At 37.0% G+C, this 25,332-nt stretch overlaps 1 protein-coding gene across 1 annotated transcript in view; it reads right to left on the reverse strand.

The window, feature by feature from the left end:
* Positions 1-25,332, reverse strand: part of LOC149232968 (2-alkenal reductase (NADP(+)-dependent)-like) — a 161,931-nt gene that overhangs the window by 75,358 nt on the left and 61,241 nt on the right. Inside the window, exons 3-4 of the mRNA XM_089379616.1 lie at positions 24,790-24,967; positions 233-399 (exon numbers count right to left, since the gene is read on the reverse strand). Of these exons, the coding sequence (XP_089235742.1) occupies positions 233-399; positions 24,790-24,967 (345 nt within the window). The remainder of the gene's footprint in view (positions 1-232; positions 400-24,789; positions 24,968-25,332) is intronic.

The raw sequence follows: 25,332 nt of genomic DNA on the forward strand, positions 1-25,332 counted from the left end.
TTCAGATTATGTATTATCCACAATTTTAATTTTGAATGTGCTTTAACTGAATGTCAAGTGCCAGGTTGATATAGCATGAAAGTGTCTAGTAATAAAGTTTACTACTCAATGTATATGGTTTAATTATGGATATTTGAAAATGCCCATTGCCGATGTACCATACTGTATGATGTGGCCATTAAATTTCAAACAATGGATGAACACAGAATTTGATAATTAGTAAGAGCATCACCTTTTGTTTGCTTCCAGCACTCCCAACAACATAACACCCATGCAACTTTGCGAACTGTCCAACAAGCTGTCCAACTGCTCCAGAAGCTGCAGAAACGAAAACCTTTTCACCCGCTTTAGGAGATCCCACCTCATAAAAACCAACATACGCTGTGAATCCAGGCATTCCTGCAACATTGTTTGTGTTAAGAACTAATAATACCAGTTGTTGATGGTCAAAAATATCTGGAAATGGCAACAATTTTCTGAAGATATAAACCTTGAACAAGTATTGATATGTTGAGTTATTTAGTTGAGAGCACTATAAAATCAAAAGAACTGTCATAAATAACTAACACAAGAGACACAAGAGACCTCCAGCTGATACAATGCATGACAAAAACTGAAAGGTTATTTCTAACAGGTTTTAAAGCTTATTGTTGAGTGTTCAAACTTCAGTCAGAGAGATTCCAACTTGAACTAGATTCAAAGCTAGTTCATGTTTTAGAAAAAAAAATGTTACTGCATATAGCCAAGATAGCCCAACAAAGTCAAAATACGAGCAGAAGGGAACCATATTTATGTTTTTCACAAAAGGAAAGAGTTGGGACTTCAAGGGCTGTAATCAGATGGAAGGAAATTGGAGGGCCAAGTGCAAAAATTAGAAGGGCCCTGCATGCACTAATAAACACACAGCAAGTGTGAACAAGACGGTGACAAAGGAAGGCCTATGTTTAGATTCATAATTTCGGTTAAATATAAACAGGTAATGTAAACTGCTCATTTGATACCATTACTCTGGATTATTTTTTTAAGAAATACTTCATATATTTACAGAAAACTAAAGTAATAAAGTGGGAGGGTATGTATGATGGTATTTACATGCTCTTCATCAGAAACTTAGAAAGCAATAAAATCCAAATAGCTGGCTGTATCTAACCCCTTGGCATCTTTGATCAACAGAAAGCCTTCACCTAACAGCTGCATACTTGCCTATTCTCTACATAATTGACAAAATGCAGACAATGAGCTAACCTGACTCTCAAAAACATATTTTCACTGAAGTGTTAAAATTTCTTGAACCTAGCACCCTGGCAATTTACTACCTAGCAGATTACAGATCTACTGAATAAAAGAACAATTGGGATCTTAACAAAAATATTCTATCTAATTTGTCCTGATGATGGACCCCCTTTGGGGTTTGAAACGTCGACAGAATGAACACCAAACTATGGATAATCCGGATCATGCCACTGCAAAAAACTACCACAGAAGCTTAAAATCTAACAAAACTTAAACAGTGGAAGCAAATTAAACAACCAATCTCAATCACATAAGCGCACACAAATTTTCTTCCCAATCAAACAGTTGATTAATAACTCAGAACCTACTCGAGCTCCCTTACTGGGGAGATGGCCCTCTAAGGAAATTACATATACAACAATGAACCTGGATCTTATCCAAAGGATCAAGCCATAGATCTGTCCTTCAATCTATCTCCTGGCTCAACTGGATCTCCCTTGCTATTCCTTGCACCTTACTTGAACCCAACACACTTGAATCTATGTTGCAAGAAACGTGGGGGGGGGGCCGTTTCCGGCTGGAAACTGGGACGAAACGCGGAAACGCGTTTGGTACGGCCAGGAAACGCGTTTCCGGCCGTACTGCCACGTTTCCTGAAACGGAAACGTGGCAATACGGCCAGAAACGCGTTTCCCGACTGTACAGCCCGCGTTTCCCAATTGAATTGTGTTTTTTTTAATTTATTTTTTTTTTCAAATTTGTTTTTTAATTTTCTAGATGGGTGTCTAAAGTTATAAAAGTGAATTTTTGCCCTAGTGTTGATATGCAGTTCATGGTAATGTTAAATTCTTAAAGTAGAAGGATGAAAATGAAAAATAAAGGAGAATTTTCATCCTTTTACTTAAATTTTTAACATTACCATGAAATGACTCAGGATGTTTGAGAGTGGTTTCGCCCTCATTGGATTTCATATGGAGAAAGTAGAATTTTAGATCTCACTCAAAATCCAGCAGACTTATTTGTTTTTCAGGATTTCAGGATTGGGGGGATTGCAATGTTTCTATTGGATTTTATCATGTACTAGGGTATGGAACTTGTATTTAATCAAGAAAACCAAGCCCTCTATGCAGGGGAAACTCCCAATAATCAAGATCATGTAGGGTACTAGGGTATGAAACGTGTATTTAATCAAGAGCACTAAGGTCGTTCGACTATGTAGGAGGAGACTCCCAATACAACAGTGGTCCTTCTAAAGAATGGGATGTGGATGCAGAAAATCCTGATTTGGATCTCTCTCTTGCAGCCTTATAGTCTTTATTGTACTTGCAGCCTCATATATTAATATAAATAAAGGCTGATTTTGAGATTTGGATATCTAATAAAGGTTGCTTTTGGATATTCCGATATTTTTATTTTCATTAAGTGATCATTCATGAGTAAATGTGACGTAAATTAAATCTTAATGTTTAAGTGTAATAAATTATAATGTATCATTTATGCTTTATGATTGCACACACACACACACACACATATATATATTTAAATATTTTATATATATATATATATATATATATATATATATATATATATATTCGTGTTTCCCCGTTTCCAAAATTTGGGGAGGTCGCGTTTCGTATCGCTTCCCGTTTCGGAAACTAGTACCCGTTTCCCCGTTTCGTGCAACTTAGACTTGAATGTTAGTCCTTCTCAACCCAACCACTGAGAATCAAGATCTCACTCTCACTGTGTCTTCTGCTCAAGATGTCTTGTGTGTCTTCTCCCTTAGCCTAGCCCTTCTTTAATACAGTTGAGTTATGATCAAATCCACAACCCTAATCTCCAAAGTAGTTGACGATTGAGATGAAATCTCAACATCACTTGAGATCAACAGTTGAAATTTATCTAATTCACTAATGCAAAAACATTTGCATTTCATTAGATTAAGTCACTTTTGTCTTATAAAATAAATTCCTTTAATCACTAATGTAATTGCTAATGTTAAGGGCATATTAGGGGACTTCCGCACGCCCAAAATGTAACAACCCATCTTGATTCACGAGTAGCATAGTAATATTAGCATGTATACGAGGCATGCACATGATAGCTACATATGCATGCATAGCATATATCGCACTAGTATATATATTAGCTAATATTGGAAAATGTCTAAGTATAAAGTAATGAATTAATTATTGAAGTACTAAGTAAATACCTAACTCACTAGAACATAATGAATATGTAGAGTGGGGCACTAACTATACCACCCCTATAATATGAAACCAATTAAAGTACTATTCAAAATATATATATATATACACACACACAAAGCACTGTATAAGATAAAAGTGAAATTAAAATAAATAGCATTTTTATATTAACTAAAAGAATTGTTAGGATATTCCGACACATAGGAAATAGTTAAGTATAACTTGGACTAGTGTAGAGTTAGGTAAAGTGTGTTTCTTTACTATGTACTTTTGTAACTTACAATCCGACGGTCACGATATGTAATGATCCGACGATTCATTCTCTCCTCGGTATTACCGACACTTGATCCGTGGCTTAACACCCGATTGGTCCATGATCTCTATTTAAAGAGCATAGAGAGTAATTTTTAAGGTAACCGTTCATGAGAGAAGCTTATGTAAATTTTCATTATTTTATTAATAAATTGCCTAAAGTGGCCGGGTTGGCTCAGGCCGTGGACTGTTTCCCTCTTTGAGGGTTTTAACCACGTCAAGAATACTGGTGTATTGATCTGTGATCTATTTGGGTTTTTCTTATGCGTATGCTCTTTTCTGTCGCGCCTTAGTGTGATCTCGGAAAATCAGAAACATTGAGGAAAATATTTAGTTTCCGGTTAAAGCTAACTTCAAGCCGTAAGGTTTGTTTTTTTTTGTATGTCCGTGTCGAGTTTTGTGGTTTTTGTTTTGTAGGCAAAGAGGAGCTTTTTCAAGTAAGCACGCACCCCAAAACTTCCGCCATCAGTGACTTAAAAAAAAAAACCCTTCGTACTAACCTTTTAAACCAGCTCACTTGGTCCAAAGTTACTTTAGGAGAATAGAGGTCTTGAGTTCAAGTCTTTCTTTTTGTTGAGTTACTTTTTCAAAAAGCACATGTAACTTATGTTTTAAAGTTACTTTATGTAAAAGTGTTCTCACCCATTATAAAAAGTGAGTCACTTATAATCCTAAAGTCTCTTTATCTTTTTTTTAAACTACAATTTAGTGGATAACTCATAAAGTACCATTGTAAAAGTGACCATCACTTATTTATAAAAGTGAGCCACATATTTTTTTTAAAGTGAGCTAATTAGATTAAGCTTGGAAAGATGGGGGGGGGATTTTTTTTAAATATAACATTATCATTCATTTCCGCACATTCACGTACCTCATCGGCATCTTCAACAACTTTTATTCAAAAACCCATAACTTCTTCATCCGGAAGCCGTTTTCAAAGCCGTTTTTTTTTTATCAACATATTTTTTCGAGATCTTTCCATTGGAACACTTATTTTCAGCGTCTACAGCTTCAATTTTTGTTAAAATGGAAAATCCATCCCAAGTTATTCTTGACAGCACCAACTACTTCCAATGGTGGTCCTACATTGTGGATTTACTTAGAAGTAAAAGTTTTTACAGAATAGCATCAGGCCAAGAAACCAAACCTAAAGATGAAGATAAGGCAGCCAAATGAGAAAATAGGCAAGATCAAGCACGTGGGTTGATAGGGATGTCTATTTCTCCAGACCTTAGCTTCCATATCGCAGAACTTGATACCCTAATGAAGCAATGAAACAACTCACTAAAATTTTTAGAATTAAAAATGAAATTAGAGCCCATCAACTTGAAAATGAGTTGCTTACGTTGGACCCCAATAATTTTTCTTCCATTGAATATTTTTTGTCCAAATTCAAGACCCTTAGACTTCTCTTGGAAGGTGTTAAGGTTAAGAAAGAAGATGGTAACCTTATCTATTCCATTCTTACTAAGTTGGGACCAGCCTACTCTGTGTTTGTTTCCACCTTCCATTCTATAAGAGAAGCCTTCATTTCTCAAGGACAAGAGTACAAGTCCCCTTCCTTTGATGCCTTTTGTGATTCTTTAATAAGAGAACAAGAAAAACTCTTACATCTTGGTCTTCTTAATCTTGGAAACTCTTCTAAGAAAGCATTAGCCGCCCAGCAGCAACCAAATTCAAAGAATCCTAAGAAGTTGTATCCTAAAAAGAATGGTCCTAAACCAAACAAGGGTCCTAAGCAATTTCAGTCTCAAAATGAAAAATCATTACAACAAAATGATAAGGCAAATAAAAACAAAGGGAAGAAGACAGATAGACATTGCCACTTTTGTAATCGAGATAGCCACTTAGAATTCAAATGCTTTAAGAAGATGGAAACCTTAGAAGCAGCAATGAAGAAGCATAACATCCATTTGGAGCACTCTTCAACTTCAACTTCATCTTCAGGAATAGCACTTTTTGCATGTGGTTGTCAAGCATCTTGGTCTGGATATGCACTAAATGTATCTTCTTCTTCTCATTCTCATGAGTGGCTCATTGATTCTAGAGCTTCTTATCACATGGCCAAAAACAAAGCCATGCTTTCTTCTTTAAATGATTGTTACACCAAAAATATATATGTTGGTGATGATAGATCTCTTAGTGTTGTAGGGACTGGAACTGTGCATATAGACAATGGTCAATTTAATGATGTATTATGTGTTCCAACCTTATCCAACAACCTTCTATCTGTATATCAGGTAACTCATTCGAGTGAAGGTAAAATCGTTGAATTTTCACCTCACGATGTTGTAATTAAGGACCTAAGAGATCCTAGACAGATTTTAGCTACTGGCATCGCTGATGATTCTACAAGGTTGTATAAGTTTAACAATGGGTCCTCCTCAAGATCCTCCCCCACCTTCTCAGAATCCTCCTTCAGCGCCTCAGCTTCCAAAGTGGGTCTGTGCTACTCGAGATGCAGCAGGTGCTCTTGCCGGTGATCTTACAGAGCAGCGATGTACACATTCTCAGTTTGATAGAGCCTCTTCTTTACTGGCTCAAGCTTCAGCAAATTATGATCCTGACACCTTTGCAGAAGCTTCAGGCCATCCAGATTGGGACACAACTATGAATGAAGAATATCGTTCATTATTGGCAAATAATACATGGGATCTTGTTCCTCTACCAAAGGGACGAAAACTTGTTAGATGCAAATGGGTTTACAGAACCAAGTATAGACCAGATGGAAAAGTTGATAAACATAAAGCTCATCTTGTTGCTAAGGGTTTTTCACAAGTAGAAGGCATTGACTATACTGAAACCTTCTCCCCTGTTGCCAGAATGAGCTCTATCCGCCTTGTTCTTTCCATTGCTACCTCTTTCAAATGGGAAGTCCATCAGATGGATGTTAAATCTGCCTTCTTGCATGGGGACTTGCATGAAGAAATCTATATGGAACAACCTATTGGCTTTATACAAACAGACTCCAGCCTTGTATGTCGGCTTAAGAAATCCCTTTATGGTCTCAAGCAAGCCCCTCGGGCTTGGTATGCCAAAATGGATAGCTTTCTTTTAGAAACTGGCTTTTCTAGGTGTCATTCTGACAATACTGTCTACACCAAGAAAGTGGGCAAGTCTCTTATCATTTTTGTTCTTTATGTTGATGATATTATCCTTACTGGTAGTGATCCCAACTTTATAAACCATGTGAAGTCCAGCCTTAAAAAGAAGTTTGAAACGACAGACTTAGGACACTTGCATTATTTTCTTGGTCTTCAAGTCTTGCAATCCAAGGAAGGTATTTCCCTTTCCCAGTCCAAGTATGCCTGTGATCTTCTACGCCATTTTCACATGGAAGACTGTAAGCCAGCCCCTTCTCCCTTTCAGTCTGGAGCCAAACTTTTAGTCACTTGTACTTCCCCTGAAGTTGATGCTACCTTATACCGTCAACTTGTAGGAAAACTTTTGTATTTGACCCATACTCGTCCTGACCTTTCCTTTGTTGTTGGCCTTATTGCTCGGTTTATGCAAAACCCACATGAAAGTCATTGGAAAGCAGCTAAAAGAATACTTCGTTATGTTCGAGGTACAGTTCAGTTTGGGATTCATTACAGTTCAGAAGCATCTCCTCTATTGGTTGGTTTCACTGATTCCGATTGCGCTGGTGACCCTAATGATCAGAGGTCTACTGCAGGTTATGTGTTCACTCTTGGTTCAGGACCTATTACATGGGCTTGCAAGAAACAATGTGCCATTTCTCTTTCTTCAACAGAAGCAGAGTATCGTGGTGCTGTAGAAGCTCGTAAGGAAGCCCTGTGGCTTCGTCAGATCCTGTCAGAGTTTGGCTTTCAGCAGCAGCATCCGACTACACTTTGGTGTGATAATCAAAGTGCCATTCAACTATGCAAATATCCAGTCCAACATCAGCGCAGCAAACACATTGAACTGCATATGCACTTCATCAGAAATCTCATTCATTACCATGTACTTGAAGTGCAATATTGTTCAACAGCTAAGTCACCGGATTCGTCCTAAACCCCCTACAAATCCCGAATCCAGCGAATCCGACACGATTCGGTCCGGATTCGTGTCCAAATCATATGACACGTCGTGTCCTTTTCCGACACGTCGAATCCGAGGTCGTGTCACGATTTTCAAAAGCGTGTCGCGATTTTGGGGAACATGTCCTGTTCATGGTAATGTTAAATTCTTAAAGTAAAAGTGACATTCTCCTTAATCTTCATTTTCATCCTTTTACTTAAATTTTTAACATTACCATGAAATGACTCAGGATGTTTGAGAGTGGTTCCAGCCTCATTGGATTTCATATGGAGAAAGTAGAATTTTAGATTTCATTCAAAATCCAGCAGACTTATCAGTTTTTCAGGATTTTATGATTGGGGGATTGCAATCTTTCCATTGAATTTTGTCATGTATTAGGGTATGGAACTCATATTTAATCAAGAGCACCAATCCCTCTATGTACCTTGATGTTAGTGACATTAGTTGTCGAACTCCTGTATCATGACCCTCCTAAAAATATACGCATCACTCAAAAAAAATCTTGACTTGACATGTTATGCTTGTTCTATCTTATGTTAATGCTTAAAGGGTGATATTAATGACAAAGATCCCTATACAGATACAGAGGTAATGACAAAGATACCTCTGGATATTAATGCTTAGAGGGCGATATTAATGACAAAGATCCTGATTTTCCAACAAGACTAAAAAATTAGACATTTCTCGTGGTGGCAAGAGGGCCAAGCATAAGAAATAGATAATAGATTGACATGTATTTGAATTTTGTATGTACTATGCATGCTAATAGCTATAGATGAAGACCTATTTTTGAAATCAATAAATTTGTATCATTAATTAAAATTTGTGTAAGAAATATGATAATATCTAATTTTTAATATATATATATATATATATATATATATATATATATTTAATAAAATAATATATAACGTGTCCTGTTCCAGGGGGTCAGCGTGTCCGAATCCGACACCACGAATCTCGAATCCTACGTGTCCCGAATCCCCGTGTCAGGTGACTTAGTTCAACAGATGATCAAGTTGCAGACATCTTTACAAAGGCTCTCACAGAGGCGAAGTTTACTAAACTTCGATTTATGGTTGGGGTTCAGGAAGTTGTCACTAAGGGGGGATAGGCTCTAATGCCTCCTTCCTCCTATTGTGTCATATTTGTACATCCTTCAATCCTATCCCAAGTTGTTCTTAAGGGGGGATGTTAGGATATTCCGACACATAGGAAATAGTTAAGTATAATTTGGTCTAGTGTAGAGTAAGGTAAAGTGTGTTTCTTTACTATGTACTTTCGTAACTTACAATCCGATGGTCACAATATGTAGTGATCTGATAGTTCATTCTCTCCTCAGTATTACCGACACTTGATCCGTGGCTTAACACCCGATTGGTCCATGATCTCTATTTAAAGAGCATGGAGGGTCATTTGTAGGGTAGTTGTTCATGAGAGAAGCTTATGCAAATTTTCATTCTTTTATTAATAAATTGTTTGAAGTGGCCATGTTGGCTCAGGGCGTGGATTGTTTCCCTCTTTGAGGATTTTAAACGCGTCAAGAACACTGGTGTATTGATCTGTGAACTGTTTGTGAGCGGTGTCCTTTGGTTTTCTGTCTGAGGAATTATGCATTTTATTTAACAAAAAAATATAACATAAAACTATGTCAAGAAAAGGAACAAAATAATATAATTAAAAAGGCATATGACAAACATTAAAGTTTTTAAATAAAATATAAGGACTAAAATAGTCGACAAAACCTATTTCTTAAAAGTAAAAAAAATCAATTCAATTTAACCAAACAATATTATTAAAATGAAAGGTGACCGCCTCTAAAGATCATTCAGTCCACGTAACCAGACAGGTGCAAGGAAAACAGATGGATGGCGAATGCTGAGATTGTGGAAGGAGGGAAAGACGGTGGGGTTTTGGAGATATAAGGAGAAGTAAGGGAGTACAAAAAGGGGGAATATTTTTTTGGGAAAAACAGAGGAGGAATTATCAACAGAGAGTTATAGACAGAAAGTGAGGACAGAGTCTTGATTATTCTTGAAGCTTTTGGACATGGGGACCAGAGTGCTTCAATTTCAAGTATTCTAGAGTTGGGTACCGAGATTGTGCCCAGTTTGGCAAAGAGGTTTTGGTCTTTTGGTAATGGGAGAGGGAGCGGGAGCCACAACGGATCAGAAACATCTTTAGACACAATCCCAGGTAGGTATTCAATAGTAAATTGATAAATTTTGGTTTTAAAATTACATATACACTGGTATATTCTGAGTATAAATTTGTTAAACCCTAATTCACTAATGCAAAAACATTTGCATTTCATTAGATTAAGTCACTTTTGTCTTATAAAATAAATTCCTTTAATCACTAATGTAATTGCTAATGTTAAAGAAATATTAGGGGGCTTCCGCACACCCAAAATGTAACAACCCATCTCGATTCACGAGTAGCATAGCAATATTAGCATGTATACGAGGCATGCATATGATAGCTACATATGCATGCATAGCATATATCGCACTAGTATACATATTAGCTAATATTGGAAAATGTCTAAGTATAGAGTAATGAATTAATTATTGAAGTATTAAGTAAATACCTAACTCACTAGAACATAATGAATATGTAGAGTGGGGCACTAACTATACCACCCCTATAATATGAAACCAATTATAGTACTATTCAATATATATATATATATATATACACAAAGGATTGTATAAGATAAAAGTGAAATTAAAATAAATAGCATTTTTATATTAACTAGAAGAATTATGCAGTTTATTTAACAAAAAATATAACATAAAACTATATCAAGAAAAAGAACAAAATAATATAATTAAAAAGGCATAATACAAACATTGAATAAAGTTCTTAAATAAAATATAAGGACTAAAATAGTCAACAAAACCTATTTCTTAAGAGTAAAAAAAAACAATTCAATTTAACCAAACAATGTTATTAAAATGAAAGGTGACCGCCTTTAAAGATCATTCAGTCCACATAACCGAACAAGTGCAAGGAAAACAGATGTGATGCAGGAGCATGAGACTTGGAGGGAAAATCTTCAAACTTATTCCAAAAATCCAAAAAAAATCTACAGGCAAAGAAGTGGGGTCCTTTAGCCAGCAATTTCCATGCTTTTCTAGTTTTAGATAAGGATAGAATTAAGAATAAAACCATGTTGTAATAATCACTTATGGATAAGTTGTAACAAGCTTTATGCATAATTGCTTTAAATCGCTCTATGTAAAAGGCATGCTTTTGTATGGATAAAGACCAAGAGGGCTTATCTATTATTTATAAAATGAAATAACGGGACACTCTGAGTTACTGTGCCCAGAAGCATTATCATCTGAAAAAAACCTCTCTCTGTGCACCTGATTTGATGGTTCTCTGTTGACTCATAATTGTATGCGTGTATCAGTTTTAAGGCTTTCTTCTGACTCTGAATATCAATGAATTAACCTTATTTCCAATTAATATTTTGGTTGAAGCCTTTAGATTGTGTTTTTCATTCCTATCAGCGAGCCTGGTTCTTTAATTGCTTTAGTTGAGTTCTGTGAGTAAAACTCTGTTTTACACAGAGAAATCGTGAAATACTTAGCCGGAACAAAGTTCCAGACTTGAAGTTTTATTGCATAGAGACTATACCCTCATCGGGTCCGAAACCTTTATCGCGTCACTGAGTGGGAGCGGAACAGAGTTGAACCATTGGAACGCCGAACTCCAATAGCGCAACACTACCGGAGCCGAAACATTAAAGGGAGGCTTTAATAACATGTCGGGTCCGCAATTATTATCGCATCGCAAGTTCGGAGTGGAGGAGCCTTGTATTGGGAGTACTGGAATCACCGATTGCGATCTCCGATAACACTACATGTTATCGCATCAGAGAAAGGAACATTGGAAGGACCGATGGTGACCGCCGATAGTGTTAATTGCGTTAAACGCATTTCTTGAATTTAAAGCGTCGATAGTTAATTCTTTAGAATTAACAATATAGTGATAATAAGGTGCCGATAGTGTATTTCCGTTCGTTTGGAATGAAAGTCCTCCGCCTGTGTGTATAGCGTTTTAACGCATTTCCTTTGTTTTAAAGCAACGATAGTCTATCACTATAATTCTTATGGGATTATAGTTCTGATAGAGGAAAAATAGGCTTGTGATATGTTTTGCGCCGATAACGAAGGTTGGAGTGTATCAAAGGAAAACTCATGAAGTTGTCAATAGATGACTGATACACCTGTTGAAGCAAAAAAAGGAATTCAGCCAGAAATTGAAGAAATTATATCAGGCTTCGGCCGTTTGACCATATCGCCTGCACCCAAGCCACCATTAGTGGTATTAGAGGCAACCAGCTGACATTGAATTGAATCTCAGAAGCAGGAAAAGGAAAGTTACTATGGCTTTCAGAGTTGGAAGAGGACGAGGACGTGGTGGAAGAGGACAGCCTGTAGCAAATGCCGAAGTAATGGAAGCTGTGCAACAGATGCAAGCTAGATTGGATGCATTAACAACAGGCAGAAATATAGATGATGGAGATGTTAGTGAACCTAAGGTTGAAGCTGCAGAGGAAGAAGCTATAGCAATTACCCCTGAGATGAGATTCTTCCAGTCAGTGTTGAGATCCACAGCTAGGCCAAAGACCGAGGTTCCAATATATGAAGGAGGACTGAATCCAGAAGAATTGATAGATTGGATTAATGGCATGGAGAAATTCTTCGACTATGAAGAAATAGAAGATGAGAAGAAAGTAAAGTTTGCTGTCACCAAGCTCAAAGACCATGCAGCGCTTTGGTGGGATGGTGTGCAAGCAGAAAGAAAGAGACTTGGCAAGCAACCTATCAAGAATTGGAGCAGGATGGTAAAAAAGTTGAGAGGTAAGTTTTTACCAAGTAATTATCAGCAAACCTTGTTCAGACAGATGCAGAATCTTAGACAGAGGTCTTTGACAGTGAAAGAATACACAGAGGAATTCTACAAGGTAAGCATAAGAGCTGGAGAAGCCCAAGATACAGATGAGAAGGTGGCTAGATATGTGAATGGCCTTAGGATGGACATTCAAGATGAAATAAGTATATTGTCTCCTAAAACAGTAGAGGAAGCTTATCAGACTGAAAGCTGAAGAAAAACTCATGAGGAGGCAGTCTACCAGAGGGAGAGGTACTTTCCGAGGAAGGGGAAGTCAAGGTGGTAGAGGAAGATCTACAGCACCTAAAGATGGAGCTAGCAGCAGCTCAACCCAGCATGCATCCACAGGAGGTGATGCAAGAGGCAGAGGGAGTTTTTCTAGAGGGAGAGGAGGCAGAGGAAGAGGAAGAGAAGTAAGATGTTACAGATGTAACAAACTGGGACACAGAGCCTTTGAGTGCCCAGAGAAAGCAGAAACAAATCAGAGGAATGCTATTGTTGCTCAAGCTAAGGGAGAAGCAACAACAGCAATGGCAGAAGAAGAAAATATACCAGAGAGGAGAATCTTTGGTAGTTAATAAAGTTTTACTCAAGCCAGCAAAAGAGATAGTTGAACCATCACAAAGAAAGACTTTATTCAGAACAGTGTGTAAAGTTCAAGGGAAATGTTGTCAGATGATCATTGATAGTGGCAGCACTGATAATTTGGTCTCTACAGAAGTGGTGGAGAAATTGAAGCTGAATACAATGAAACATCCAACACCTTACAAGGTGTCATGGTTGCAAAAGAGACATCAACTGTTAGTGAATGGACAGTGTGAAGTGGAATTTCAGGTGGGCAAGTATAAAGGTAAAATTGTATGTGATGTGATGCCAATGGATGTGTGTCACATATTGCTTGGAAGACCTTGGCAATATGACAGAGGAGCCATGCATGATGGAAAAAGAAACACCTACAAGTTTGGAAAGGATGGTGTCAATCATACGTTGTTGCCTCTGCAAGAAGAAGATGTACCAGGAAAGAAGACTGATCCAAAAACTATGTTATTAGGAGGAAAGGAATACTTGACGCAAATTGAAGAGAATGAGGTAAATTTTGCTGTAATTTGCAAGCCCAAGTTAATAAGGACTTCTACTAAAATTTCTGATTTACCCATTGAAATTCAAGAAATGTTGGAGAAATATTGTGATATTATTGTTGATGATTTGCCAAATGAGTTGCCACCCATTAGAAGAATTAGCCATCATATAGATTTGATTCCTGGAGCAAGTCTACCTAACAAAGCAGCTTATAGAATGGCTCCTACAGAAAATGAAGAGGTTAGGAAGCAGGTACAAGAATTGCTTGACAAAGGGCTGATCAGAGAAAGCTTGAGTCCTTGTGCAGTGGCAACATTGTTGAGTCCAAAGAAAGTTGGAGGCTGGAGAATGTGTACAGATTCAAGAGCCATCAATAAAATCACAATCAGGTACAGATTTCCTTTACCTAGAATTGAAGATTTAATGGATTGCTTAAGAGGAGCAAAGTATTTTTCAAAACTAGATCTTAAAAGTGGGTATCATCAGATAAGGATAAGAGAAGGGGATGAGTGGAAAATCGCTTTTAAGACAAATGAGGGATTGTATGAGTGGAGAGTAATGCCTTTTGGGTTGTCAAATGCACCAAGTACGTTTATGAGACTCATGAATGAAGTTTTTAAAGATTTTATTGGTAAATTTGTAATAGTATATCTGGATGATATATTAGTTTACAGTAGGTCTAAGGAAGAGCACATGAGGCATCTGAATTATGTCTTACAAAGACTACAGCAGGAGAAATTATTGTTGAATTTGAAGAAGTGTTCATTCATGAAAGAGGAGCTAGTGTACTTGGGTTTTGTTATTTCTGCTGAAGGGCTGAAGATGGATGCAGAGAAGATCAAGGCAATCATGAAGTGGCCTTCAACTAAAAGTGTCTTTGAGGTAAGAAGTTTTCATGGTCTTGCTAGTTTTTATAGAAAATTCATAAAGAATTTTAGTAAGATCAAAGAACCTATTATTGAGACCATAAAGAAGGATAAACAACCATTTAGATGGACTGTTGAAGCAGAAGAAAAAAAAAATTCAGCTGTTAAAGAAGAAAATCACTTAAAAGCCTATTTTGGTTCTACCTGATTTTAGTAAGCCTTTCCAAGCGAAGTGTGATGCCAGCGGAGAAGCAATTGGAGGTGTTTTAAGCCAGGAAGATAGACCTATAGCCTACTTTAGTGAAAAGCTAAATGATTCCAAAAAGAAGTATTCTTCTTATGATAAGGAGTTTTATGCAATTGTGCAGTCATTGAAGAAATGGAGGCATTATCTAATGTCAAAAGAATTTATCCTTTATTCAGATAACCATGCACTACAATATATTATGCAGCAGCCAAAGCTTAGCCAGAAACATGCCAAGTGGGTAGAGTATCTTCAAGGTTTCCATTTTGTTTTGAAGCATAGAAATGGCCAATCAAACAAAGTTGCAAATGCCTTAAGCAGAAAGAATGTATTATTTCAAGAGAGTCAAATCCAAGTGTTGGGTTTTGATTTTCTTAAAGAATTATATGAAACAGATCTAGATTTTAACGAGGCATTTGAAGCTTGTAAAAATCTTGTTTTGATAGATAGGAGTAAATGGTTGGATTACTTCTTACAAGATGGACTGTTGTTTAAGAAAAATCAGCTATGCATACCAAATTGTTCAATGAGAGAGAATGTAATCAAAGAAAAACATAGTGGAGGACTTGTAGGACATTTTGGTGTAGAGAAGACTTTTGAACAGTTGAACAGATTTTATTTCTCGCCGAAAATGAAATCTAAAGTGGAGAAGTATGTGAAAACTTGCAAAGTCTGTCAATATGCAAAGGGAAGGAGCCAAAACACAAGTTTGTATATTCCATTACCAATTCCAGATAGGCCATGGGATATGGTAAGTATGGATTTTGTTTTGGGCTTACCAAAGACTCAAAGAGGTAATGATTCAATTTTTGTTGTAGTGGACAGATTTTCAAAAATGACACACTTTATTCCATATTTTAAGACTAGTGATGCTTCTCACATTGCTAATTTGTTTTTAAGGAGGTTGTAGGATTGCATGGGTTGCCTAAGAGTATTGTCTCAGACAAGGATTCCAAATTTGTTAGACATTTCTGGAGGACATTATGAAAGAAGCTAGGAACTAAACTAAGTTTTAGCTCTGCCTATCATCCAAAAACTGATGGACAGACTGAAGTTGTGAACAGGAGTTTGGGCAATCTTTTAAGGAGCCTTACTGCAGAACATCCAAAGCAATGGGATCAAGTGTTGGCACAAGCTGAATATGCATATAGTGACTCACCTAACAGGAGTACAGGACAGATTCCTTTCCATATTGTTTATGGAATGCATCCAAGAGGAGTATCTAGGTTAAGAAACTTGGGAAAAGATGAGATGAGAAGTGCAGAGGGTGAAGATTTTGCTTCAAAAATGCAAGCAATACATGAACAAGTGAAACAGCCGTTGCAAGATAGCAACATCAAGTACAAAACCAGAGCAGACATGAGAAGAAGAGAGGTGAACTTTGAAGTTGGAAATCTGGTTTTAGCACATCTCAGACAGGAGAGGTTTCCAAAGAGGGAATATAACAAATTGAAGTTCAAAAAAATTGAACCGTGCAGAGTGTTGAGGAAATTTTCTGCAAATGCCTATGAGATTGAGTTACCCCCTAATGTTGGAATATCACCAATTTTTAATGTTGCAGATCTGTACAAGTATGAAGCTGAAACTGCAGATGATACAGCACAAGATCAAGAGACCCAAGAGATTGACTAGGTAAAACAATTACCCAAAGCAAAGGAATTGCAACCAGAAAGAATTCTAGACAAGAAGGTGTTTAAGAAAACAAGGAGACGAGAATACTTCCAGTATTTGGTAAAGTGGAAGGATCGGCCAACCGCTGAAGCTACTTGGATTACAGAAGACATGCTACAGAAACTGGGCAGTTCTGTAGATGAACTCATGGACAGGAGCCCATAAAGAATTTTGTCCTCAGGAGTCTGATGCAGGAGCATGAGACTTGGAGGGAAAATCTTCAAACTTATTCCAAAAATCCAAAAAAAAAATCTACAGGCAAAGGAGTGGGGTCCTTTAGCTAGCAATTTCCACGCTTTTCTAGTTTTAGATAAGGATAGAATTAAGAATAAAATCATGCTGTAATAACCGCTTATGGATAAGTTGTAATAAGCTTTATGCATAATTGCTTTAAATCGTTCTATGTAAAAGGCATGCTTTTGTATGGATAAGGACCGAGAGGGCTTATCTATTATTTATAAAATGAAATAACAGGACGCTCTGAGTTAGTGTGCCCAGAAGCATTATCATCTGAAAAAAACCTCTCTCTGTGCATCTGATTTGATGGTTCTCTGTTGACTCGTAATTGTATGTGTGTATCAGTTTTAAGGCTTTCTTCTGAGTCTGAATATCAATGAATTAACCTTATTTCCAATTAATATTTTGGTTGAAGCCCTTAGATTGTGTTTTTCATTCATATCAGCGAGCCTGGCTCTTTAATTGCTTTAGTTGAGTTCTGCGAGTAAAACTTTGTTTTACATAGAGAAATCGTGAAATACTTAGCCGGAACAGAGTTCCAGACTTGAAGTTTTATTGCACAGAGACTATACCCTCGTTGGGTCCGAAACCTTTATCGCGTCGCTGAGTGGGAGCGGAATGGAGCTGAACTGTTGGAACGCCGAACACCGATAGCGCAACACTACTGGAGCCGAAACATTATAGGGAGGCTTTAATAACATATCGGGTCCGCGATTATTATCGCATCGCAAGTTCGGTGCGAAGGAGCCTTGTATTGGGAGTACTGGAATCGCCGATTGTGATCTCTGATAACACTACGCGTTATCGCGTCAGAGAAAGGAACATTGGAAGGACCGATGGTGACCGCCGATAGTGTTAATTGCGTTAAACGCATTTCTTGAATTTAAAGCGCCGATAGTTAATTCTTTAGAATTTAACAATATAGTGATAATAAGGCGCCGATAGTGCATTTTCGTTCCTTTGGAACGAAAGCCCTCCGCCTGTGTGTATAGCGTTTTTAACACATTTCCTTTGTTTTAAAGCAACGATAGTCTATCACTATAATTCCTATGGGATTATAGTTCCAATAGAGGAAAAACAGGCCCATGATATGTTTGGCACCGATAACGAAGGTTAGAGTGTATCAGAGGAAAACTCATGACGCTATCAATAGATGACTGATACACCTGTTGAAGCAGAAAGAGGAATTCAGCCAGAAAATTGAAGAAATTATATCAGGGTTCGGTCGTTTGACCATATCGCCTGCACCCAGGCCACCAAGATGGATGGCGAACGCTGAGACAGTGGAAGGAGGGAAAGACGGTGGGGTTTTGGAGATATAAGGAGAAGCAAGGGAGTACAAAAAGGGGGAAGATTTTTTTGGGAGAGACAGAGGAGAAATTCTCAATAGAGAGCTATAGACAGAAAGTGAACACTGAGTCTTGATTATTCTTGAAGCTTTTAGGCATCGGGCTAGAGTGCTTCAATTTCAAGTATTCTAGAATTGGATACCAAGATCGTGCCTAGTTTGGCGAGAGGTTTTGGTCTTTTGGTAATGGGAGCAAGAGCGGGAGCCACAACGGATCAGAAACATCTTCAAACACAAAATCCCAGGTAGGTACTGTTGTCGCGCAAAGTGTCTAGGCACTGCGACAACGCTCAAAGTAAGGGTTGTCACTCTCGATCCTTACTCACTCCGTTTAGACTCTCTCCTAGGCAAGTCAAAGGGTGTAGTCCCTAAGGTAAATGGACGAGAAAGCCTGTGGAACACAGGCTCTAGGAGATTTTAATGATGGACAACTTGATGAATGAATCTTGATTAACTCAGGTTGATAGATTAAACGCCAATGTAAACAAGACACGACCACAAGATAAAAACAATTATAGACCAGTGCCTTCGATATTTGAATCAACCATCAATAAAACAAGTTATCCAAAACTATTTTCAATATGTGACGAAAAGTGACAATCATAAATAATCCATATGCAAGAAATTCCAGATTTAAAATTATTTTCGATCACTGCCCAAATCTAGATTTAATAAATTTTCTTCAAAAGTCAAATATGATTAAAAAAAATTATGACACTAGACTATAGAAAAATCATGAAAATTTAAGATTTAGCATTTAACATCAGAAACACCAAGGAATTTAAAACTAGCATTTCAATTATTCCTTGAAGAACGCTTTCATGTGAAAGATGAAAAATAAATCAAAGGCTTAATGAACCAAATTTTTAATAGGCTATAGGCCACATTAAAATTTTCGATGTGAAAAGGCAAGTCCTTTAATTTATTTCATTCTTAAATTCAACACCAAAATTTTAAAATTTTTAGATTTTTTTTTTAAATTTTAGGATTTTTAATGTTTTTAGGATTTTTTTAGGGTTTTTAGAAAATTAAATAAAACAAAAATATAAATAAATAAATAAATTTAAATCAAAAGTCACAAAGAAAAAGAAAAACCTTTTTTAATGTTTTTTTAAATGTTTTAGATTTTTTAAGATCTTTATATTTTTTAAATATTTTAGATTAAAATGAAAGAAATAAAAAACCAAATCGAAATTTTTTTTAAACTTTTAATTTTTTAGAGAACCAAACTAAAAGAAAAATAAAATCTAATTTTTATTTTAAAAAGAATGAATAGGGTCCTAACGTAAGTCGAAAACCAGATGAAATAAAAAAAAAATACCTACGCTAACCCTACTCATACGCATACATAGAAAACTAAAACCAAAATCGAATTTTATTGTTGTTTGGTGTGTGCAGGTTCGCATGAGGAGCATGGACGTTGGCAAAGAAGGCTGGAGGAGCCGCGGATCTATGGGCAGATTCGTTGCAGGTTGAAGGATGTTGAGCAGCGCAAAGGGAGTGCGTGGAAATGAAGCAAGTCTACGAGGGGATTGAGCGTAGACGCAGGTGTCATAAGGGGATAGCAGCAACGAGGAGGGAAGGAATGTTGCTACAGGGATGGGGCTGCGATAGCAGCGTGCAGATTTGGATAGCATGGATGGATGCAGCTGCGCAGAGGGATTGGCAGCGAATGGAGGAAACTGCGGAAGTGTGGAGAGCAACGGTGGATGGAGCAGGCAGAATGCGAAGGGTAAGGAGGCTTGCAGAGGTGATGGCTAAGGAGATACGCAGATGAGGAGTTCGATGGAGCAATGTTTGAAGAAGAAGGCCGACAGGGATGGCTAAGGATGGCAGCGTAGAAGGGACAACAAAGAGAGGTTTTCTGCTGCAACTATTGAAACCGCGGAGGGTTAAGGCTGCGAGAAAGAGGGAATGGAGCTGCGTGAGGGGTGAGGGAGGAAAGCCGCAGGGATTGTGGGTTTCGGATAGCTGAGAGAAGCTACAATGGGTGATGGAGTTGTAGGCTAAATGGGTAAACGAGCTCAAATGTCAACGTTCAGGAATGAAGATGCAGCGAGCAGAGGATGGCAACAATAGGAGACAGACCTTCCCAAAAAAAATCGAAATCTTCAGCTTAAAAATCACCAGTCAAGCCCTTAAAATAAAAAAAAATTAAAATTTTTCCAGATTCAATAAAAAAAATTTGAGAAACCCTTGGACTGCAAAAATAACGCCCCTGCAAAAACTAGTTTTGAGGCCAGATCTTACCCTCCAGGGCCTAGATCTGGCTTCAAAATCAAATTTCACCTTCAGATCGACAACTTGTACCTGAAAACACAAACAGCCAAAACCCGAATATGCAAAAATAAATGAAACCCCAGAAACCCTAAGTCAGAAAAAATAAAAAATAAAAATTCAGATCTATGCACAAGAATAGCAGATCTACCAGATCTGGCGAGTGTGAGTCCAACTCCGCTCTCAGGTCTGACAATCTAAGGCTCTTAAAAGCCAGATTTATCAATTTAGCACAAAAAAATTATATTTTTTTGAATTTTTAAATGAGGTACCAAGCTCGAAACCCTTCATGCATCACCCATAAAAAATATCTTATGATAAGCCCGGGATCAAATTTAAGTTGGGCTCTTCAGAAATCACGGATCGGGAGTTGGCTAGTTCAGTCGAGAACTTCCCCGAACACCCGATGATCTAATAATCAAGGATTTTCCTACAAAACTCAAGTCAACCGTCAACATAGAGCGAGAAAATGATAATAAAATTCAGATTTAATAGAGATACTTGCTATTATATTCAAAACTTAAATTATCATTCAAACCCCAGCGACTGAGAAAGATACCTGTACTCAAATCGCTCTTTAAAAGCTATTATTAATGTCAAAAAAGAAATTACGCACCAACATAATACATCTTACAGCGTTTCCATGAAGAGTAACACCAGCAGAAATTAACCCCAAAGTCTTTCTTTATTGCTCATAAAAAAGATTACAAGAGAGCTTTTCGCTTAGTACACGATCAAAATATCGGATGATCCTGATTGACAAATGACCTCCTATTTAAAGATAAATCCTCCAACGGCTAGTTCGAGTGATCCTTGTCAAAGTGATCTCGACCGTTGATGAGGACCAAAATTTCTTTTAATCTTATCCGTTGAAATTTTAAATATTGAGGACATTTCGAATTTTTCAATTAAATGCATTTTAATTATCAAAAATTAAATTTTTAATTAATTTCCTCAAAATTTTGACTTTGACTTAACCCCAGGGACCAAAGGCATAAAATTTAGCAAAATAATCAATTAACCTTAGTCCCTAGACCTCTTAAAATTTAAATTTTTTAAAGGACCCAAAATTTTGTCTTTGGAAAATTTAATTTTACCTAGGACCTAGGACCTATGAGGGGATAAATTATTTTTCTAACCCTCAAGACACTTTACATTAAGATTTTTACATTTTTTACATCTCAAGGGGGAAAACCCATCTGAAATAGACCCTCACAGACTATCCAGTTTTGCGACACAAATATAATCTAGCAGATCAAGCAATTTGTAATAAAATAACCTAACCAAATAATTAGGATTATTTCCAAATCACTTTTACATAGACTCGATCTAAAACACTAGGACTCCCCTAAGATCCCAGTGACAAAATCCATTCCAGCTTTGGGGTAAGACTGAAGGAAAACTCTGCCGACCATCCGAAAATGGGTCGGTGAGACAAAAAACCTCCCAAAATGTAGATCGTCACTAGAAAAGTAGGTTTACCTAGGTGATTACATACACGACACGGATCTACTGAGATTATTTGCATTATACATATGCAGACTGGGTTTACATTATAAGACGATCCTCAGGCTGATGATAATAGATGGATGGCAGGAACACATCAATCAGGGGCTATCCCTTTTGCGAAAAAGGGGGTTACTGCTATGGGTCGTTAACACGTAATGGTCAACAGGTACTCAATAGTAAATTGATAAATTTTGTTTTTAAAATTACATATACACTGGTATATTCTAAGTATAAATTCGTTAAACCCTAATTCACTAATGCAAAAACATTTGCATTTCATTAGATTAAGTCACTTTTGTCTTATAAAAGAAATTCCTTTAATCACTAATGTAATTGCTAATGTTAAGGGCATATTAGGGGACTTCACACAAAAACTTAGGCATGTATAGAAGTACCTGCCTGAGCTACAAACGTCAACACTCCCTCTTATCAAGGGATGTACTTCTTGAAGAGTCACCTCAAACCAATTATCCCTCTAGTCTTGGCATAATGTCCTTTGGAGGCTTGCTCTCCCTGAATGTGCTCTTAGAAGCCTACACATTCTCCTAAGCATCCTTCAATGTCTAAGCAGGTTTTCCCATCAACCTGTATAAGTTGTACTCTTTAACCCCGATGGACACTATTGTGTCTGTGCTGGACTCCTCTAGACCTAAGTCACCTGACACAGGGACACGGAACACGCAAGACACGCAAATTCGAGTGTGCGACATGGGGCACATAGACTCCCCGGAATAGGACACGTAGGATAGGTTATATATTATTTTATTAAAAAATTATAATACATACATACATATATATATATATATTAAAAATTAACACTACATAGATATTTCTTACACATTCTCATTCATGATACAAATTCAGACATAGATCTAGATTCTACATTTAAAATTTAAAATTTGTGAGTTGTACAATGTAACATTACGCATACAAACACAATTGTGACAGATTCATCAATGATCCAATAGGAGAAAGACAAGAAACTGCAGTTTTCTCATTAAGTCATCAAAATCAAAATCGTTACATAGGTAGTAGCAATGCCAATGGCAAATAGAAATAGCAAATACAAAACAACAACAAGGTAGTAGGTATCTCATCAATCATCATCATCAAAGTCAACATCATTGTCATGGTCACCACTGCTCTCCTATGTTGCATCCCCCTCCTCTGTATCCAATGTAATCGCTGCATTTGTTGGTGTGGAGGATGACCCCTCAAGAGTATCACCATCATCAAAAGTGACAGGCTCTAGCACTGGGTTTTTAAAATCCAAGTTGGCCAATGCCAACTCAACACTATTGTCCAAACCCATATCATCAGCAAAGACATCCCACATCTTTGTCTTCCCCTTCAACCACTCATCCCTCTTCATGTAAATAAGACGAAGGTTGGTGTGCACATACACCGTTGTCTCTTCCCTGGACTACTCAAGCCTACTCTTCTTGACGCTATACAAATTCCCATATGTGCTCCAATTCTTCTCGCAACAAGAGGATGAAGTGCCTGAGAGAGGACCCTCATGACTAACTATTGTAGAGAAGGGCTTGTTGCCCCATGAGTTGCCCACCAAGAATAGGGCTTCTTAGCTCCCCTATCTCTAATCACATCATAGCCTGAAAATCACCCAGTGCCAGTGGAAAAATTTGCAGAGGACTCACTAAAACTCACCAAAAATTCAATGAGTCATCTCAATTTGGTTTATTGTTGACTGAGTTGAACAAACTCATTGGATCTAGCTAGTCAAACCAAAGACTTGGTGTTTTGACTAACTCGTAGAGTTTGCTGAGTTCTAGTTAAGTGTTGGAAAACTTGTCAAGTTGTTGCCAACTTCCAAATAAATGCAAATTTTTTGCTGACATTTGCCAAATTGTAGTTGAGATTTGTTAAGCTGTTAACTCTATTTTGTTTGACCCATTGGCATGACTTTGCTGTTATCACTAGAGAGTCAACCAATGATTTATGTTGTGGACAAAGCTCTTATTAATACACTGTATTTTAAACATGACTTTCTCTGAAGCATTTTGGCTTTCTTTATCCAAGGTTGAGGGACAATGATCCAACAATTACCAACCATGTTTTGAGGCCTATAGAACATAGGAGTTTCCCTCAAAATGTAAGAACACTTATGAAACTACTCTCACTGATGTTTAGAGTACTTGATGCAAAGGAAGAAAATATTTTAGCCTAATTGTCAATGGGTGTTTGCAATGTAGAAAAATTATGAGCTTAGCAATGTGATAAGGATAGCAGATTTTCTCCTTGATGTTATGGAGAATTATTGGTGAATGCAATAAATGCATGTCCGATAGAAGTTTGACATGAATGAGCAAAGGAAAATTGCTCATTCATCTGTATGTGCTGACAAATGCTTCTAAACCTACAGAAACACAAGTTTTCATATATGATAGTGTCCAAGGATATAACAATGCCTCCATTGGCACATGAAGAATGATTTTGTTAAAACAACAGAATGAAATCAAAGTGGGAAAAACATAAATGTGTTGCTTTCAAGTAGGATATTCACTCCTTCAGTCAATGCCTCTGAACAAGGGTTGCCGTGACCCTAGAAGTGTTGAGAATTGTCTACTTCAATATAACTTTTAAAATCATAGAAAAGCAATCTCCCAGTCTATGAGAAATGGTAATAACTATGGTATGATGTAATCAAATTATAAGGTAGCATCCACTGGTATGAAGAAAGCGCAAAATTCTAGGAAATAAATTTTCTCCAAAAAAAAAATAGAGGTAATATAAGAATAAGCATGGACCATAATGATTTTTGATGTAATATTTTTTTGGAACATATTCTTAAACAAAAATGGTTTGAAAAATAAAGGTTGTCAATTCTGCCATTACCTAAAACTCCCAAATAATATGAGATAGGTAGATCCGTATCTCCGATCTTGTGCAAGCCATTGGCCCCAGGTATTATGCTGTATTCTTCCCATCCAATATAACCCATTACCAAATCATCTTCTTTGAAATCTGGATGATTTGAAATAACAACCTTGGAAACACCATAGCCAGTTATCACCTGCATATTGAAATATCACAAATAATGGAATGCAAGCTTCTTAGTTGAGATACTAATAATATCCTGAATTTTTGGTTACATGTTTCGTATTGCATTGCACTAAAGCCTGATCTAGAACAAGAAAAAGTACTGCTATTTATTACAAAAGTGTGATGAAAGCAGTATCATAAAGTGAAAGAATAAGTTTAAATAGATTGAGGGTAATTTAATATTGTTTTTAAGTGCAAGTTAACTTACCTAAAGTAATTTATTTGATTTAGTGAATATAGCTATCAATTGCAAGCAACGCTAGAAGACAGAAAACGAATAAGATTGTCAATCGATTAGTAAAGAAAAAATGGCTACCTCGAGATTCATATATTGGG

Source organism: Pinus tabuliformis, chromosome J (genome assembly GCF_031772625.1).
Source record: "Pinus tabuliformis cultivar Carrire ecotype Pingquan chromosome J, CPIR1, whole genome shotgun sequence".
Lineage (NCBI taxonomy): Eukaryota > Viridiplantae > Streptophyta > Pinopsida > Pinales > Pinaceae > Pinus > Pinus tabuliformis.